This window comes from Salvia miltiorrhiza, chromosome 5 (assembly GCF_028751815.1).
Source record: "Salvia miltiorrhiza cultivar Shanhuang (shh) chromosome 5, IMPLAD_Smil_shh, whole genome shotgun sequence".
NCBI classification, from domain to species: domain Eukaryota; kingdom Viridiplantae; phylum Streptophyta; class Magnoliopsida; order Lamiales; family Lamiaceae; genus Salvia; species Salvia miltiorrhiza.
Window position 1 is genome coordinate 31,528,223 of NC_080391.1, and position 19,689 is coordinate 31,547,911.

Below are 19,689 nucleotides of genomic sequence, written 5' to 3' on the forward strand. Positions count from 1 at the left end.
TCACTCTCTCTCTGAATTCTCGTTTCTCACTTTTCTCTCTCTGGAAGAGCCGACCCTTTCTTCTCTCTCTCTCTCGATCTGTTCGTCTCTCTCTCTCTCCCGAAGTCACCGCCTTCGTCAGTCGCTCCTCCCGTCGACTCTCTCTTCTCCCTCATCTATTGCTCCGATTCTGGTCGACGAAGAGGCGCCGCGAATCGGAGCCCTAGCTCCCCAACTCGCGCCGTCACTCTAACTCCCGGCGAAATGGCAGCGACAAGCCACCACTCCGTCTCACAGCTCTCGCTGCTCCCTCACCGGCGACGTCCGCATCGCCTCCTCCTTGGCAACGGCGGCCTCCGTGATCTCCGTGGCCTCCCTCGATTTCTGGCCATGGCGGAGCCGCCGCTGGCAGCAACAACCACAGCCTCCCCCCTTTTCTCATCCTTCGCCCTTGGCCGGACAGCAGCAGCAAAGCCGCCACCGTGCCCTGACCTCCGTCCACCCACTGCTCTCTCTTGATCGACGGGCAGCAGGAGCACCAGGCCACCGCCGCCGTCGATTTCCCGAGCCCCGACGTCGCTGCTGTCACCTGATTTCCGCCGAGCCCCGACGCCGCTGCTGCTACTGGAATCTTCGGCTTCGCCGTGTCGCTGTACTCCAGAATCGGTGAGCACCACCGCTGCTGCGATGCGATTTCCGGCGAGCAGGGGAGAGTCCGCCGTTGCTGCTTTCTCCGAGAAGCTCGCGAATGGCCGCCCAGACGTCGTCTCTCAACTGGACTAAGCAGGGCAGTAGCTCTCTTTTCTAAAAGCTAAGTTCTTAATCTCCATTTTCTTTTCGTTGTTTATTAGAAATCAATATGCATAGAGACTCCTTCAGGAGAAAATCTGAACTCAATTATCTAATAGTGAGCGTGCTATGGATATATTCGTTCATCTATTAGTGACAATGGTGAGCTAAAGTGGTTCCTTTCTATTTGTTTGTGGAATCAGATTACAAATGTATAAATTGATCATGATCATGCTTTGATATGAATGCTCACTTGTATGAATAATAGGATAACATGATTACCTCGAAGGTTTTTTTTTGAACTGATTGCTTGCTATTGGTGTTGAAAGAAATGTGTAATAACTTGAAGTATAACTGTTGCTTGGCTGTTGTGTTGCTATTGTAATCAGTGGGAAGAACTGAAATGAAAACTGGTTATTTGTTTTTCCTCAGTGAATGCAGGAGGAAACGGGAGAGGTATTGGAAGAATCGAAATTAAAGTCTTACCTTGAATGTTGGTAGGAGCAGTGAAGAAAGATCTCTGTTCTTCTGAAATTGCTAAGTGAAGGATGAAGAATATGGTGTTCTTGGATGGAGTCGACTAAGTGGAGTATGAAGAATATGTATTGCTGCTGAATTATTAAAGGAGAATTTGGTTTACGTGAGTTGATGTAGGCTAAGTGGAAGAATTATTGTGGTTGCTTGACAAATATAATGCTTACAAAATGTAATGGTGACAAATAAGTGCTTGACAAATTTTAGTGGTGTAAATAAGTGGGAAACAAAGGTTTATGGAAAGAAAAAGAAATAATAAAAAAATGTAAAGAAGAATTAATGATGTATTTTCTATGTCTCGGTGATTCTGTAACTGTGATAAAATACTGGTTTCGATTCTGCTTGATACTATATTTTTACATAAATATCGATTTCGACATGTGATATCTCTCTAAAATCGATAAATTATAAAATGAATCTAAATTAAATCCGTAGATTTAATTCGTTGTTGTTCTAATATTTAAATTAAATCCGCAGATTTAATTAACTTCCTGAGTCGGAAATAATTCACGACCTGAATAAAAATAAATTCTAATTCCATCTGCTTAAATAAATAACGTGACTTTGCTAAGTCAGTTGAAATTCTGAAATAATATCATTGACTGCTTTAATAATATGAATTCAGGATCATAAGCTGAATTCATATCAGGATAATAACCGTTTTCATTCACTGATGAACAAAATAAACACTCATTACTGGATTTAAAATATATAAAAGAGCGGGTCACTACATACTACCCCTCTTAACAAAATTTCGTCCCGAAATTTGCATATTTCTTCTAAAACAGTTCGAGGTATTTCTTCCTTCATTTTGTCTTTAAGCTCCCACGTGGCTTCCTCTTGTCCGTGGTGTCTCCATAAGACTTTCACTGATGTGATTGTCTTATTCCTGAGTTGTTGTACTTTTCGATCTAGAATGACCTCTGGTCTCTCTTCATAGCTCAAATCTGGGCAAAGGATCATCTCTTCTTGGTGGATTATGTGCTTTGGATCGAAAACGTATTTTCTGAGTTGTGATACGTGGAAACATTGTGAACGTTTCCAAAACTTGGCGGTAACGCCAACCTATAGGCTACTGGGCCTATTCTCTCCAAAATATCATAAGGTCCTACGAATCGGGGCTAAGTTTTCCCTTGACACCAAACCTAGTTATCCCCTTGGTAGGAGATACCTTTAGGAAGACCTTGTCTCCTATTTCAAAACATAACTCAGTTCGACGTGCATCAGCGTAAGATTTCTGTCTATCTTGTGCCTCTTTTATTCGCCCTTTGATCTGGCGGACTATCTCAACCATCTCATTGACCATGTCTGGTCCTAAAACTTTCTCTCACCCACTTCATCCCAATAAAGCGGTGATCTACATTTTCTTCCATATAATGCCTCATATGGTGCCATATCGATAGTTGCCTGGTAACTGTTATTATAGGCAAATTCAATCAACGGCAGTACTACTTCCCAACTTCCACCCCTGTCTAACACCACTGTTCTCAACATATCTTCGAGGGTCTGAATTGTCCTTTCAGACTGCCCATCTGTCTGCGGGTGGAAGGCGGTGCTGAAATTTAGCCTCGTGCCTAACTCCTTTTGTAAGCTCATCCAAAATCTAGAAGTAAATTTGAGTCTCGTTCTGAAGTGATTGACACGGGTACACCGTGTAAGCGTACAATCTCTCGAACATACAACTGAGCTAGCTTGTCTGACCCGTGTGTGATCGGTATTGGTATAAAATGAGCACATTTTGTGAGTCGATCCACTATTACCCAAATGGCAGTGTTTCCTCTCTTTGTTTTGGGCAAACTGGTCACAAAATCCATTGCAATGTGCTCCCACTTCCATTCTGGAATTTCCAACGGTTGTAGTTTTCCATATGGCCTTTGGTGTAAGGCCTTCACCTGTTGGCATGTCAGGCATTCTCCACAAATGACGCTATGTCTCTCTTCATGCCTTCCCACCAAAAGTGTTCTTTAGGTCCTGATACATCTTAGTGCTCCCTGGGTGGGCAGTATAAGGGGTATCGTGAGCCTCACTCATGATTTTATCCTTAAGCCTCATCATCGTGGGGGATGCATATTCTTCCCTCAAAGAGGATAGCATTATCTGATGCTTCTTGATAATTCTTGACTCCTCCTTCTCCTTACTGCTTCCCGTAGTTTCTCCATTTTCTCGTCTTTTCTTTGTGCTTCTACAATCATCTTTCTCAAGCTAGGTATTGTTGCAACAACGCTTGCTATCGTCCCTGGTGGTTTAACCACTCCTATGCTCATTTTTCCAAACTCTTTGATGAGCTCATTCTCTTGGGTGACGAGACATCCCAACCTAGATTGAGTTTTACGGCTCAATTGCATCAGCTACTACATTGGCCTTACCCCGGGTGGTAGTTAATACCGCAATCATAATCCTTCACTAGTTCGAGCATCTCCTTTGTCTCATATTAAGGTCCTTTTGCTCGAAAAAGTATTCAGGCTTTTGTGGTCTGTGAATATCTCACACCTAACTCCATATAGGTGGTGTCTCCAAATCTTCAGCGCATGCACCACTGCAGCTAACTCCAGATCATGAGTCGGGTAATTCAGTTCATGTGGCCTAAGCTGTCGTGACGCATATGCTATCACTCTTCCTTCTTGCATTAGCACGCAGCCAAGTCCATTTTTGGACGCGTCTGTGTAGATCACGTATTCCTTGTCAGCTGTTGGGACGGCTAACACTGGTGCCGTAGTCAACTTTTCCTTAAGTTCTTGGAAGTTCTTCTCGCACTCCTCTGTCCAAGAAAATTTTATTCCCTTCCTGAGTAGTTGCGTCATTGGCCTTGCAATTTTGGAAAATCCTTCCATAAAACCTCCGATAGTAACCTGTCAATCCTAAGAAACTTCTTATCTCATTAGGGTTAGTAGGTGATCTCCATTCGCGCACCGCTTGCACTTTTTTCAGGGTCCACTTTAATCCCTTCTGATGATACAATATATCCTAAAAACGTGACTTCGCTGAGCCAAAACTCGCACTTGCTGAATTTGGCATAAAGGCGCTCCGTCCTCAACGTTTCTAGGACAATTCTCAGATGTTCCTCATGGTCTTTCTCGTTCTTCGAGTAGATCAGAATGTCATCTATGAATACCAGACAAATTTGTCTAAGTACGGATGGAATACTCGATTCATGAGGTCCATGAACACAGCTGGCGCATTGGTTAGCCCGAATGGCACAACTACAAATTCGTAGTGGCCATATACCTAGTTCGAAATGCTGTCTTAGGTACGTCTTCTGGTCGAATCTTCAGCTGGTGATAACCAGACCGCAAATCAATCTTTGAGAACACGCTTGCTCCCTTGAGCTGGTCGAAGAGGTCATCTATCCTTGGTAAAGGATATTTGTTCTTCAGTGTCACTTTGTTCAGTTCCCTATAGTCTATGCACATTCGCAATGTGCCATCATTTTTCTTCACGAAAAGTACGGGTGCACCCCAAGGTGATACACTTGGCCTAATGAATCCAAGTTCCAAAAGTTCTTGCAGTTGTATCTTGAGTTCTTCCAACTCTTTAGGAGCCATTCGGTATGGTGCCTTCGAAATGGGAGCTGCCCCGGGCTCCAAATCAATGGTAAACTCAATTGGTCTGTCCGGTGGTGGCCCTGGCAGAATCTCTGGAAATACATCTGAAAAGTCCCGTACAATTGCTACATCTTCTATACTCTTTTCAGTACCCAGTTCTCCGTGCAAGTATACGAGGTAAGCTGAGTATCCCTTCTTCATCATTTTCGTTGCTTGCAGGGTGGAGATGAACATCTTTCTTCTTCCCATACTAATTCCGTGGAAATGTGACGGCTCCCTTCCTGGGGGTCGAAATGATATCCGTCTTTCGTTTACAAATGATGGTGGCATAGTTCTCGGCTAGCCAGTCCATTCCTAGGATTATGTCCACATCTCCCATCGGTATAACATACGAGTTGTTCACTACAATCTTTGAGTGACCCTATGTTCAGTTCTAGGTTCAAGCACACATGATCTACTGTCGTCATCCCTCCTATAAGTGATGATATACTCAACTCCTGGTCAGCTCTTTCCATTTTAAGTTTTAATGTATCAACACATGTACTTGAAATGAAAGTATGCGATGCGCCCGTATCAAATAGAAGTACAACAGGAGTATTGAGTAGCATGCCCATACCTGCCAGGTTTCCCCTGTTGTTCTCGGGCTGCTTCTGCCTCATAGCATAAGCTCTAGCATGACGAGGGCTTTTCATGTTGTTTCTGTTGTCCGCTGCTGTTGTTGGCGGGCCTGTTGCTAATATGGGTTGTTGAGGTTGTGGTTGGTACAGTAGCTGTTGGTGCTGCTGTGGCTGCTGATACTGTGGTTGCTGCCTTGGGTATGGTTGGGGCAAAGCTTGAATTGCTCGCAGATGCGGAGCCTGGATAGGTGGGTTTGGCCTTGAACCTCGTTCCATGTTGCTTATTCGGGCCACCGGTTTGCATAGTGCCCCTTCTGGTTACAGATATAGCAACTATCACTGCCGGGCCTTACAGATTCCCACATGATTTTTTGTTACATTTGGGGCAATGTGGGGCCCTCTGTTGGTTATTTCCCATCTGTTTCGGTGCACTCTGACCTCCATAGCCCTGTGACTGGAAGACCCGTCCCTGCCATGGGGCCTCTTCTCGCCTTTGGTTCGGGTTACTGTTGTCCCATCTTCCTCTTCCTTTGAAATTCTGATTATGATTTTGATCATGTAGAGGTGCTGGAGCAGGTACAAGTTGCAAGTCTTTCTCCTGGCATGGCTGCCTCAATGTCTAACGCTCGGCTGAGCGACTCAGTGTAAGACAATCCTCCATGGTTGCCCAAGGCCATCCTAATCCTCGTGCCCCAGACCGCACAAAACTTTTCAGCCATCTTTTCATCTGTGTCAACTTGTTCCGGCGCATATCTAGACATAATCGCAGAACATCCTGTCGTATTGAGTTACCGACATCTTCCCTTGTTTAGATTGTAAAATTCAGCTTCCTTCTTCTTGCGGTAGCTCTTGGGTATATACTTGTCATATATACCGGCTTTGAATTGTTCCCAAGTCAGGTTTTCTAACTGCTCTGCTGTCATCGTTTTCATCCGTGCTTCCCACCAGAAATCAGCTGACCCGTCAACTGAAAGGACATACAAGTCAGGCGCTCTTGGTCGGTGCAACGCAGGAAGTTGAAAATGCGCTCAATAGCGCGAACCCAAGTTTCAGCTTCTGCCGGGTCTCCTGTCCCGTTGAAGGTAGGTGGGTTCTGTCGTAAGAATAATTCTTCAATCCGTCGTTCTTGGCTGAACAGGTGGTTGAACTATTTCGGGTTTCTGGTTGCCTGTTTATTGGGCCTCTTCCTTCATTTCGGGGAATCCTGCCCCCTCCCTCTTGGTCGTCCTCGTTTTGACGGCATTCTATTAGGTCAAAACACAAGTTGTTAATGCAACATCACAAGGCATACTATTGTTCTATCCAACTTCTCTCGGACGCCTTTGCTTTGTTGGCATTCCGATGAGTCGACATATAGTCACCAATGTAATACACAGATGCATATCATCGATTCTGTAAATTGTTTTCTTGATTCTCAAATCTCGCTCATACTCTTCCTCATGAAAGTATATAAATAACATAGCGGAAGTAACTTGCCGCAAAAGACTGATAGGGTCGCTACATAGACATGGGAAATTAGTATCAAAGAGTACTATTTCATCAACAATTGAATATAGATCTGGTGATCTATCCAAGCATTATACACGATGAACTAGCTATCTAGCAAGTCATCATGAAAGAGCTCAGTTCCGAAATGCCCTTATTAACCAGCAGTTTCCGTACTAATACTAATCAAATAACTAGCCAACATAGGGGCATACAAAGCATCGAATGATCATCGTTTTTGCAAATACACAAATAACGTCCTACTAAATGCAAAAGAGAATGTCTGTATGCATTACGTGCTTGACCCTTGGATTGAAGCATACATGTTTGACTGATTTAATCTGATGAGTATCTGCTTGTTCCTTGGGTCACAGAAAATCTACCAATAGCTAGTATATTCGCAATGATTCAAATCACAAATGGCAATTAGGCAAGTGTTTCAATAATTTGCCAAATAATTGAAAATGAATAACCATAGGGTAGAAATGAATTGACTGAAAGGTCGAAACGAAATGAACCTAATAGTCTGAACCCGTTTGGCTTTTCAGATGAAGGTTAAAATATATAGGTTTAAAGACCCATATATGACGACTACTGAGATTTTGGCCATGTGGACTGGCCAGGTCGACATAACTACTTCTCTGTCACTCGGAAATACTTTTCCGAACTTGGAAACTCTTATTCCTTGGCTGCAAAAGGTATATTTGGTCTAAAATCACTACTTTCTTCTTAATATCTTGAACATGTCCTTGAGAATATTCTAGAGCTTCTCAAACTTGGAGTCTGCCTCCTAGTTTAATGCAATCCTTAAACATCTTCTATAGGTGAAATAAGGTAGGCTCGACCTTACTCAACAATGTTCCTCTATATGATCTTACTGTAGTACTTCTAGTACTTAGTGTTCCTTCACATAGCTCTTGAAATGCAACCATATAATTTGAAGCACTCTTCCGTGTTATTGCAAAAGACCTTCTGAATCATCACGCATTCAATAAGGAAATAGCTTTTGCTCATCTGAGTACCTTTATAGGGTATGTGTCCATGTGTAATGCTAAGTCATAAAATGACCTTAGTCAATGCTCTCATTGCGGCTACCAGACTAAATGCATAATCCAAGACGTTCTAACTGAGGCGATGTCCTCGATAGGTTAAGGTATATATTTATCTTGAGTATATCCTTAGGGTCTCATTAGAATCTTAATTCTTTTGTTTCAGCATTGATCCACTGTCGGCGCTTCTAGCTATTATTAAACTCTAAACCATCTTCGAGAACTTCTCTCGTCTTACACACTTGCGTAAACTTTTATGATCAATCATAATGGTTGGTAACTTCTAGTTACCCATGGCACCTATCCTCCTTTCGATTTGTAGCAGGTGATCGTAATCAATAGGGATTCTCATCATGCTCACAATAATAGGTTGTAATCATAAAGGTTCGAATATCTGAAACTGTAAGCTGATAGCTTTAATCGCGATGCTATAACATCATACACAAAGTGTTATAACTGTATGAGTCGACTCTGAAGTTCATAAATCATGAAGGTTCTCTCATGCCATAACTGGTGATAATCGAGAGTTAGTAATGAGTCTTAGCTCATTATGCGATAGCTACTGATTACATAAGTCCACTATCGCTACGAGCAATATGTACTTATCATCAAATAAGGCAATAGTCGATTCGGTGTTCGTCTCGCGTGAACAACCTGAATGAAGAACTATGCCTGCTTCAGTGATTCGTGCGTGGCACTCCGCTTGCACTGCTTTCATGGGATTCTCTTTTTCTTTCTTAGCTCTTCACCATGGCTATAGGTGAAATATAACTGAGTTTATAGCTTCTATTGTTCTTCTCGTAACAGTGATCATGCATTCTTAACGCATCTAAGTTCATTGAGATAATCTAATCAATCAATAAAGCATAAAACTTGAATGTAAGCATCAGTACATTCATATAAAACGTGAACTTCTCAATGTTTTAAAATCATTACCACCATTCTTTCTTGCTGAGCATGCCGATGTGATGAAGTGCTGAGCTTTTGCGACTGACTCTTTCATACTAGTGATCATACTAGAAAATTTGTTAACTCTAGGGTTCAAGCAAATGAACTGCTCTGATTACCACTCTGTCACGACCGGACATAAATTAAGGATAATTAAGCCGGGGAAACCGTGACTAATGGAGGGAGATTAGAAGCGTGGGTAGAAAGGGGGAATAAATCAAAAACAAGAAAGGATCGCAGTATCATTGTTAACAACAGGGATATTTATAATATACGGAGTTTTAGTCGTATAGACTCAAATAAACTAGTAAGTTCGGATAACTCCGACTTATCCAAAATAACATAAAACTTCTGAGTACGCAGCGGAATAAGGTTCTGATTACATGTATGAAGACATGTAACCCTAGAGTTCATTAATACATAATAAGACAAAAGAGTCCGCTCGTCACTTCATCACCATTCGGCAGCTGCTCAACCTGCACATTTAGAAATATATGCAGGGCTGAGTACAAAAGTACTCAGTGGGCACATATGCCTACTATGAAATATAACATGCTTCGTAAGTTGTAAATTGTCATGCCATCATAAACAGTACAGCAAGGGAGTTTTTCGCTAAAAAGGCCCAAGCTTACTAAATTCATTTGTGATTCTTAAAGTTCGTCTGCAGACTAAGTTCTCTTGTAATCTATCATATCTGAAACTGTGTGCCGGAGAGGTGGCCACCTCTCACGGACACTTGACCGGCCAACCCGCTAGATGACTCACGGTCACTGGTGTACACTAGCCCTGGCAGGATAGCTATCAACTGCTCAGGACCCGAATTCGATTTCATAATAACTGGCAAAGCCACATCAGATAGATATCATACCAACATTGAAACATTTATGGCAAGACAACAGTTGAAATAATTTTCAGTTCAAAGATTTTTCAATGAAATAACTGTTCAAACATAACATTAAACTCATTTGATATATATGAAAGTAACCCACCTGATAGCAAAGCTTTGCTACAGATTAATGACTCCTTGACGAGCTCTTATTCTTGCGCTCGACCTTTAATCCGAGAAAATAACGTAAGACTTAAATCGAGGGAAAATTCTCAAATTAAATGAGAATGCGAAATTTAACTATGCATGAATCTCGTATGCATGAACTATTATTCTGAGATAATAATCAGGGAATTTCTATTGTTAATCCAGATTATCGGATTTAACAAAAGCTAAGTCTCGTCTCATGAAGCCCGGATAATTAACAAAAATTAATCCGTTCTCTTCGGGGTGTTCTAATCCGTCAATTAAATAAACCCCGTTCCTCGTAGTCAATAGAAAATAAATACTTCAACCTATTCGCTTTATAACCTCATAATTAATCGGGCTTAATAAATAGGAACAAGTAATGTTATAAGATAAATAATTAAAAGGCTCAACATAAGGCAGCCTAATAATTAATTAAATAGAAGTGGGCTTGAATAATTAACATGAGAGGCCCAATTGAAATAATTCATCGGCTCAAGTAATTAAATAAATCTTGGCCCAACAAATAAATAATTTGATTAGCTGGGCTCAATTAAATAAATCAAACGAGGCCCAACGAAGATAATATAACAGCCCAATAAAATAGATGGGCTTCAATTTAAATAATTTCGGCCCAATGAAATAATGTAATAGAGGCCCATCTGAGTAAAATAAATAAGGCCCAACTGAAATAAATTAACCAAGGCCCAACTGAAATAAATTAATCAAAGGCTCTATAAATAAATTCAGAGGCCCAATCAGTAATTAAAAATCGGCCCATATAAATAAAATCAGAGGCCCAATTCATAATTTAAAATCGGCCCATATAAATAAAATCAGAGGCCCAATTCATAATTAAAAGAGAAAGGCCCCAATTACAATAAAGAAAGCCCAATTACAATAAAGAAAGCCCAATTAAAATAAAAGAGGCCCAAATGAAAATAAATAACAAAGCCCAAATCTATCAAAGAGAAGCCCAAGTCCTCCTTATCTCTCCCACTCGCTGTTCACTCTCTCTCTGAATTCTCGTTTTCTCACTTTTCTCTCTCTGGAAGAGCCGACCCTTTTCTTCTCTCTCTCTCTCTCGATCTGGTCGTCTCTCTCTCTCTCTCCCGAAGTCACCGCCTTCGTCAGTCGCTCCTCCCGTCGACTCTCTCTTCTCCTCTCATCTATTGCTCCGATTCTGGTCGACGAAGAGGCGCCGCGAATCGGAGCCCTAGCTCCCCAACTCGCGCCGTCACTCTAACTCCCGGCGAAATGGCAGCGACAAGCCACCACTCCGTCTCACAGCTCTCGCTGCTCCCCTCACCGGCGACGTCCGCATCGCCTCCTCCTTGGCAACGGCGGCCTCCGTGATCTCCGTGGCCTCCCTCGATTTCTGGCCATGGCGGAGCCGCCGCTGGCAGCAACAACCACAGCCTCCCCCCTTCTCTCATCCTTCGCCCTTGGCCGGACAGCAGCAGCAAAGCCGCCACCGTGCCCTGGCCTCCGTCCACCCACTGCTCTCTCTTGATCGACGGGCAGCAGGAGCACCAGGCCACCGCCGCCGTCGATTTCCCGAGCCCCGACGTCGCTGCTGTCACCTGATTTCCGCCGAGCCCCGACGCCGCTTCTGCTACTGGAATCTTCGGCTTCGCCGTGTCGCTGCACTCCAGAATCGGTGAGCACCACCGCTGCTGCGATGCGATTTCCGGCGAGCAGGGGAGAGTCCGCCGTTGCTGCTTTCTCCGAGAAGCTCGCGAATGGCCGCCCAGACGTCGTCTCTCAACTGGACTAAGCAGGGCAGAGTAGCTCTCTTTTCTAAAAGCTAAGTTCTTAATCTCCATTTTCTTTTCGTTGTTTATTAGAAATCAATATGCATAGAGACTCCTTCAGGAGAAAATCTGAACTCAATTATCTAATAGTGAGCGTGCTATGGATATATTCGTTCATCTATTAGTGACAATGGTGAGCTAAAGTGGTTCCTTTCTATTTGTTTGTGGAATCAGATTACAAATGTATAAATTGATCATGATCATGCTTTGATATGAATGCTCACTTGTATGAATAATAGGATAACATGATTACCTCGAAGGTTTTTTTGAACTGATTGCTTGTTATTGGTGTTGAAAGAAATGTGTAATAACTTGAAGTATAACTGTTGGTTGGCTGTTGTGTTGCTATTGTAATCAGTGGGAAGAACTGAAATGAAAACTGGTTATTTGTTTTTCCTCAATGAATGCAGGAGGAAACGGGAGAGGTATTGGAAAAATCGAAATTAAAGTCTTACCTTGAATGTTGGTAGGAGCAGTGAAGAAAGATCTCTGTTCTTCTGAAATTGCTAAGTGAAGGATGAAGAATATGGTGTTCTTGGATGGAGTCGACTAAGTGGAGTATGAAGAATATGTATTGCTGCTGAATTATTAAAGGAGAATTTGGTTTACGTGAGTTGATGTAGGCTAAGTGGAAGAATTATTGTGGTTGCTTGACAAATATAATGCTTACAAAATGTAATGGTGACAAAATAAGTGCTTGACAAATTTTAGTGGTGTAAATAAGTGGGAAACAAAGGTTTATGGAAAGAAAAAGAAATAATAAAAAAAATGTAAAGAAGAATTAATGATGTATTTTCTATGTCTCGGTGATTCTGTAACTGTGATAAAATATTGGTTTCGATTCTGCTTGATACTGTATTTTTACATAAATATCGATTTCGACATGTGATATCTCTCTAAAATCGATAAATTATAAAATGAATCTAAATTAAATCCGTAGATTTAATTCGTTTGTTGTTCTAATATTTAAATTAAATCCGCAGATTTAATTAACTCACGAGTCAGAAATAATCCACGACTTGAGTAAAAATAAAATCTAATTCCATCTCGCTTAAAAATAATAACGTGACTTTGCTAAGTCAGTTATAACTCTGAAATAATATCATTGACTGCTTTAATAATATGAATTCAGGATCATAAGCTGAATTCATATCAGGATAATAACCGTTTTCATTCACTGATGAACAAAAATAAACACTCATTACTTGGATTTAAAATATATAAAAGAGCGGGTCACTACACTATGAGCCTTGCAACTGATCAAACTACCCTTCTTTTCACTCAAACAACACATCACCTCCGACCCTTCTCTTTTACTCCCAACTAATTGGACCAACTCGAGCTCCGTCTGCAGCTGGATTGGCGTGTAATACCCCGTTTCCTCGAGCTAAGTTTAGAATAAATTTTGAACTTAGATTTAAGATGATTCACGCCGGATTGAGAAAAAAAGAATTTATTTAATTCCAACAAAAATGATTTACGAAAGCATTTATAAATTTTCAAGTTATTTAAATTTTTGTTTTGTGCTTTGTATTTTTTTAATACGAGTGATTCCTCTGTCGGGTGATTCCTCTGTCGAGCGAACCCTCTGCCGAGCGAACCCTCTGGCGAGCGAACCCTCTGGCGAGCGAACCCTCTGCCGAGCGAACCCTCTGGCGAGCGAACCCTCTGGCGAGCGAACCCTCTGGCGAGCGAACCCTCTGGCGAGCGAACCCTCTGCCGAGCGAACCCTCTGCCGAGCGAACCCTCTGCCGAGCGAACCCTCTGCCGAGTGAACCCTCTGGCGAGCGAACCCTCTGCCAAGCAAACCCTCTGGCGAGTGAACCCTCTGGCGAACTTTCCTCTGCACTGGCGAGCATTTCTCTGCTCTGGTGCCGAACTAACTTTAGAGAGAGAGGAGTCAAAGCAAGTGGATAAACATTGTTAACGGATAAGATATTTTATGCAAGTGGATAATTAAGCATGTGTTAATTATCCAATACTTGATGGCTAAGTAATTGGGGTTATATATAACACCTTTCTCTTTCATCCCCCATAACAGACGTCTCTTTCTTCTCTCTTTTCTCTCTTTTCTCTCTCTCCTCTCTCGACTGTCATCACCCAACACCATTGATAAGTTTACTCCACCCTTCTCGGCACATTCGTTATCCCTTCAGTAAGAAGTTGAACCATCAACTCCTCATTCAAGCAACAACAGAACGATTCTCAACCGAAACCTCTTAAGGTTCCCTCTTGAGCCCTTATCTCATTTACTCAACTGTAAATTCAAGTATATCAGTGGTGTCATTCCAGTAAACCACCGTACCAGTATAAGTTTTTGCAAGTGCATACACTCTGTTCGTATGTAATTTTACAAGCATGACACGAAATTGCATTTTTATTTTGCAATAAAAGTATTTATGATTTAATTGGTTTTAATTATAATTCCAATTACTAAAGAAAGTCGAGTAAGAATAATGTTGGTGTTCTTAACTCAAGAGAAATGTTTTCAATTATTTATTTCTTAATTTTTGAAAACCCGGTTAAGTGAATCATAGAATATTAAGCACTTCACCGTGACTTAAGATTAGATTCAAGGAGACCTTTTGAGAATAGATTTCTTGTAGGCTTTGAGCAACAGGGGGATTAGCACCGTTATTCCGATTCAGAGATAACGTTAACGACAGGCTTTGCCTATACAGGTGGGCTTATTTTCCAAATGTATGATTGAGCTAGTGAGCTTAAATGTTTCATGAAATACAAACTGTTTATCCAATAAATATTTTTGTGCACTCTACCATGTTTAAGGCTCGCACAGTTAATCAATTGAGGTTCTCTTATGACCTAATACGTTGTTTGAGAATTGTGTACACTTGTTAGTTGACTCGGTGGGTTGATCTCCATCGGGCTCTAACCAGAGGCGTTATAAGGGTGCTCGGCTGGATGTGTTCCGGAGCATGAGAAATATGAGACCTGCCTGGGTAGCATCCCGAGGTCAAAGTAAACTTGGCTGGGTTACGCCCTCAGTCCAAGTCAGTGGGAGACAGAGATCCGTCGGTGGCTAAAAGGTCCGGGATCACAGCGAGTAACAGAATAGAGTGTAACAACTGCGCGCAAATCAAATATATATATATATATATATGAAATGTTTTATCATGCATAGAAGTTATTTCTCTTTAAAACCTTCTATGTCATGACAGTAAGATTGGATAAACTGCTCTTATAGATGGTGAAATGTTTTAAAAGTTGAAGCCCACTAAGTACATTAGTACTTAGCCCAAAAATACTTTCAAATATTTTCAGGTTAATGACAGGTGATGACGGGGCAGAGCTGAGGCTAGAGTTCAACTCCTTATTTCGATTTCTGCTGCAGAACTAGCCAGTATCTGTCTTTTGTTCCTTAACTTAAGACCTATTATGTTGTAACTCTAAACAATATCTTTTGTTGAGCCTAGACTTTTGACTCACAAGTTTTTCGATCAGTGAATATTGGTTATCTGAAGCATGACACTAAACTTGTGATCCTGAAGTTGTTATGTTTGTTGATTGATTCGTGTCGCTTGAATACTTGTCTTTCTTCATCCAAAAGGGCTAAGCCCGATTATGATCCCTTTTATTCGGATTTCGCAAGGATTCTCCCTTGTTCATTTAGATGATTAGTCGTTCCCCGATTATAGTTATTGTTTTAAGTAATTGGGGTGTGACATGGCGTCACTTGCAGCTTGCGCCACCATAGAGTAGCTGCCTTGAATCTCTCCAACATGGCTCTCTCCGGCACCATTCCACCGCAGCTCGGACACCTCTCCTTCCTCGTCTCCCTCGACCTCTCCTACAACCTTTTCTATGGAGATTTGCCACACCAACTGTCTCTCATTCGCCGTTTGAAGTTCATATCTTTTGAACTCAACAACTTCACCGGAGAAATCCCTCCGATGTTGGGTCAGTTACCAAAATTAGAGTACTTGTCTTTAAGCAACAACAGCTTCATAGGTTCCATCCCAAAATCGCTCTCAAACCTCACAAACCTACAATTTCTTGACTTATCTTCCAATTCTCTAAGTGGAGAAATTCCAAAAGAGTTTGGGAGACTTCAAAGTCTACAAACTCTATCTGTTCGATTCAATCATCTATCCGGTGCTATACCATCAGCCATATTCAACATCTCGACCCTTGTAGTTATAGCATTGAGAGACAATGAACTGAGTGGAAATCTTCCAACAGACATGTGCCGTAATCTTCCATTTCTTACTGAGCTTGGTCTTTCTTTCAATCTGCTGAGTGGCGTGATTCCCACAAATCTATCCCAGTGTTCACGGCTTGAGGCGTTGAGCCTCTCTTACAACTCTTTTAGTGGGGAGATACCTTCAGAGATTGGCTACTTAACATCTCTTCAGTTTTTAGCTCTTGATGGTAACAATTTGAATGGTATGGTTCAAGTTCTTATCACATAAATTTGTGTAAATGAGATTTTATTAGTTTCATGACACTTTTTTTGCCAGGAATACTACCACATGAGATTGGCCATCTTCAAAGTCTGGTTACTTTTGGTGCTGAACATAATGAGATTGTGGGCTCAATTGATTTCAATATTTTCACGAATATGTCTTCTGTGCAAAACATATATCTAGGGCGCAACAAATTCACGGGGAACCTTTCAAAGGATGTTGGGAATATTACCATGCTAACAAATTTATACCTCTCGGAAAACCATTTTACAGGTACAACAGAGTAATTTTCATGTAAATATATTGTCTGTTTAGCTACAATGTGTTTTTAGCTACAGTTTAGAAATCTCATGTTTTGCAGGGCTTATTCCCACTGAATTTGGCCAACTTTACCATTTGGAGACATTCGTACTACACTTGAACAGCTTCACTGGTTCGATTCCACATGAGCTCTTTAACATTTCAACTCTTCGGATTCTTTCACTTGCAGGCAATGCTCTGTTGGGGGTTCTTCCAACCCATTTATGCCATGTCTCTCCCTTTCTTGAAGGATTGTATCTTGGCGTAAATTCTATCACCGGAGCAATACCCAACTCCATCTCTAACTGTTCTCGACTCACAATTCTCTCACTTCCTGAAAACAAATTCAATGGTTATATACCTACTCATCTCGGCAACCTAGGACTTCTTCAAAGTCTTTCTCTGGCCAGAAACAATCTTACCCAGGCACCATATTCTTCCTTCATTACTTCATTGACAAATTGCAGATCTCTAACTAGTTTGTCAATTGATGATAATCCTCTAAATGGTGTCATTCCAGCTTCTGTCGGGAACTTATCTTCCTCGCTTTCAACAATCTATGCCGAGAACTGCAAATTCAAGGGCAGCATTCCTGTTGAAATTGGCAATCTAAGCAATATGATGGTACTGGATTTATCTGAGAATGAGTTATCTGGTAATATTCCACTAACTATAAGCCATTTGCATGAACTTCAAGGATTAAATCTGTCTCATAACAAGTTGGGAGGCTCAATACCACATGCTATATGTGATCTATTCAGCCTCAATACTTTAGTTATGAGCAAGAATCAATTTTCAGGCCCAATTCCTAAATGTCTGGGAAATGTCTCTTCTTTAAGAAATCTTCATCTAGGCTCCAACATTTTGAATTCTAGCATACCATCAAGCTTATGGGGCCTAAAAGATTTGATCATTCTAGACTTATCCTCAAATTCATTAAATGGGTCACTACCTCTAGAGATGAGTAACTTAGGAGCAGCTATCTATATAAATGTAGCAATGAATCAGTTGTCAGGGTCAATTCCGAGGAATATCGGAAAGTTGCAGAATTTGGTTTACCTGTCTTTGGCATATAATAGACTAGAAGGTTCTATTGCTGTGTCTATGGGAAGCATGATCAGTTTGGTAAATCTCGACTTGTCGTACAACAACCTCTCTGGTTCAATTCCAAATTTACCACATTTATATTCATTAAAACTCTCTTCCGACAAATTAAATGGTGAGCTTCCATTCTCCATCTGCAACTCGACATCCCTTGGTATTCTTCTACTCTCAAATAACAGTTTGGAAGGGTCAATTCTGCAATGCTTTCGAAACTTGAGCAAATCTTTGGTCATATTTCATTTAAATTCAAATCACTTTAGTGGCCCCATTCCATCAATATTTATGAGAGGGTGTATTCTTGAGTCCATCAATTTGAGTGGTAATAAATTGCAAGGAAATTTGCCTAAATCCTTAATCAATTGCAAAAGTCTTAAGGGCCTTGATGTTGGAAATAATAGAATACAAGACAAATTTCCATTTTGGATGGAAGCTCTTCCTCAGCTTCGAGTGCTCGTCTTGAAGTCTAACAAGTTTGATGGTAACATGTCGCTGCCTTCAGGAAGCAACCTTCCATTTCCTAAGTTGCAAGTTTTAGATATATCAGAGAACGAATTTGTGGGGTCTCTACCTCAAAAATATTTCAAGAATTTCAGAGCAATGATAGATGTGAAAGAAAATCAAACAAATCCAACACCAAGTGATGATGATGATCGCGCACTTCTATATTATTTGGAGATGGGAAAAACAAATCTAACACCAAGTGGTTGATCGCACCTTTCTATATTATTTGGAGATGAGAATCACCTTGAAAGGTGTGAATCAATTATTGAAGAGACTGTTGAAAACCTTTACAACCATTGACTTTTCCTCCAATAAATTCTCTGGGAGTATTCCAGTAATCTGAATTCTCTGAGATACTTGAATTTGTCCCATAATAATCTCATGGGACACATACCTGCATCTCTTGGAAATATAAGTGTGCTTGAATCATTGGACTTGTCATCGAACAAATTGGATGGAGGAATTCCAAGTGAATTGACGAGGTTGACATTTCTCGAGAAATTAAACCTTTCAATGAATGATCTCGTGGGGCAAATACCACAATCTAATCAGTTTTCCACATTTGAGAATGATTCATTCATCGGAAACTTGAGATTGTGTGGAGTTCCGTTGACGAGAAAATGCAATGAGGAGAATGGGCAACAGATGCAGCCAGAAGAAGAAGAAGATGATCGAGTATGGATTTATAGATGGATTTGGTTGGAGAAGTGTGGTGATGGGATATGGAAATGGACTCATAGTTGGAATTGGAATTGGTTGTTGCATTATTCGATTTGGAAGGCCAAGATGGTTGGTGGAATTCTTTTTTGGCGTTGGATATACATACAAGAAGAACAAGAAGAAGAAGAAGAAGAAGACAAGGAAGAGAGCTACTCCAACACAGAGGAGAAGTTGATTCAAGACAAACATTATCAACTTTTCTTTTGTGGACTTCAGATTGTTTTTTTATACTCGTGAGTTTTTGATTTAGAGTTTATAAAATGTTTATGTTAAATCTTTGTATTTACGAAAATACACTCATCTAAAATTCAACACCTAACATGTATTTAAATCCCCAAAAGTCATCACACGAAGAAAACGACAGTGATTTTGCTGATTTTCTTACATTTTTCTTCATTCTTCGTTGTGGGTTTTCTTTGAAAAGTGAATGTGATTGTGATGGAGTCCCGGTATGATAAAAGCAGTTATTTTCTTGTGGGCTTTTTGATGAACATTTGGCGGACTTCTTTTCGCCATTCTTTAGGGAATCTTAATTCCCTTAGATACTTGAATCTGTTTCATCAAACAGATTGGGAGGCTTCAAAGTCTACAAACTCTATCTGTTCAATTCAATCATCTATCCGGTGCTATACCATCAGCCATATTCAACATCTCGACTCTTGTAGTTATAGCATTATCATTCAATGAATTGAGGGGAAGTCTTCCAGCAGACATGTGCTGTAATCTTCCATTTCTTACTCGGACTTATCTTTCTTTCAATTAGCTGAGTGGTGTCGGGAATATTACCATGCTAGCAAATTTATACCTCCATGAAAACCATTTTACAGGTACGACAGAATAATTTTCATGTAAATTGGTCTGTTTAGTACTA

At 40.9% G+C, this 19,689-nt stretch overlaps 1 protein-coding gene across 1 annotated transcript; it reads left to right on the plus strand.

The window, feature by feature from the left end:
• The first annotated feature begins 15,509 nt into the window (after positions 1-15,509).
• Positions 15,510-19,132, plus strand: LOC131025802 (receptor-like protein 36). Its single transcript, XM_057955592.1, has 3 exons — positions 15,510-16,173; positions 16,248-16,466; positions 16,555-19,132. Exons 1-3 carry the CDS (start codon positions 15,510-15,512, stop codon positions 18,303-18,305), a joined length of 2,634 nt encoding a protein of 877 aa, XP_057811575.1. The 3' UTR covers positions 18,306-19,132.
• The last annotated feature ends 557 nt before the right edge of the window (positions 19,133-19,689 follow it).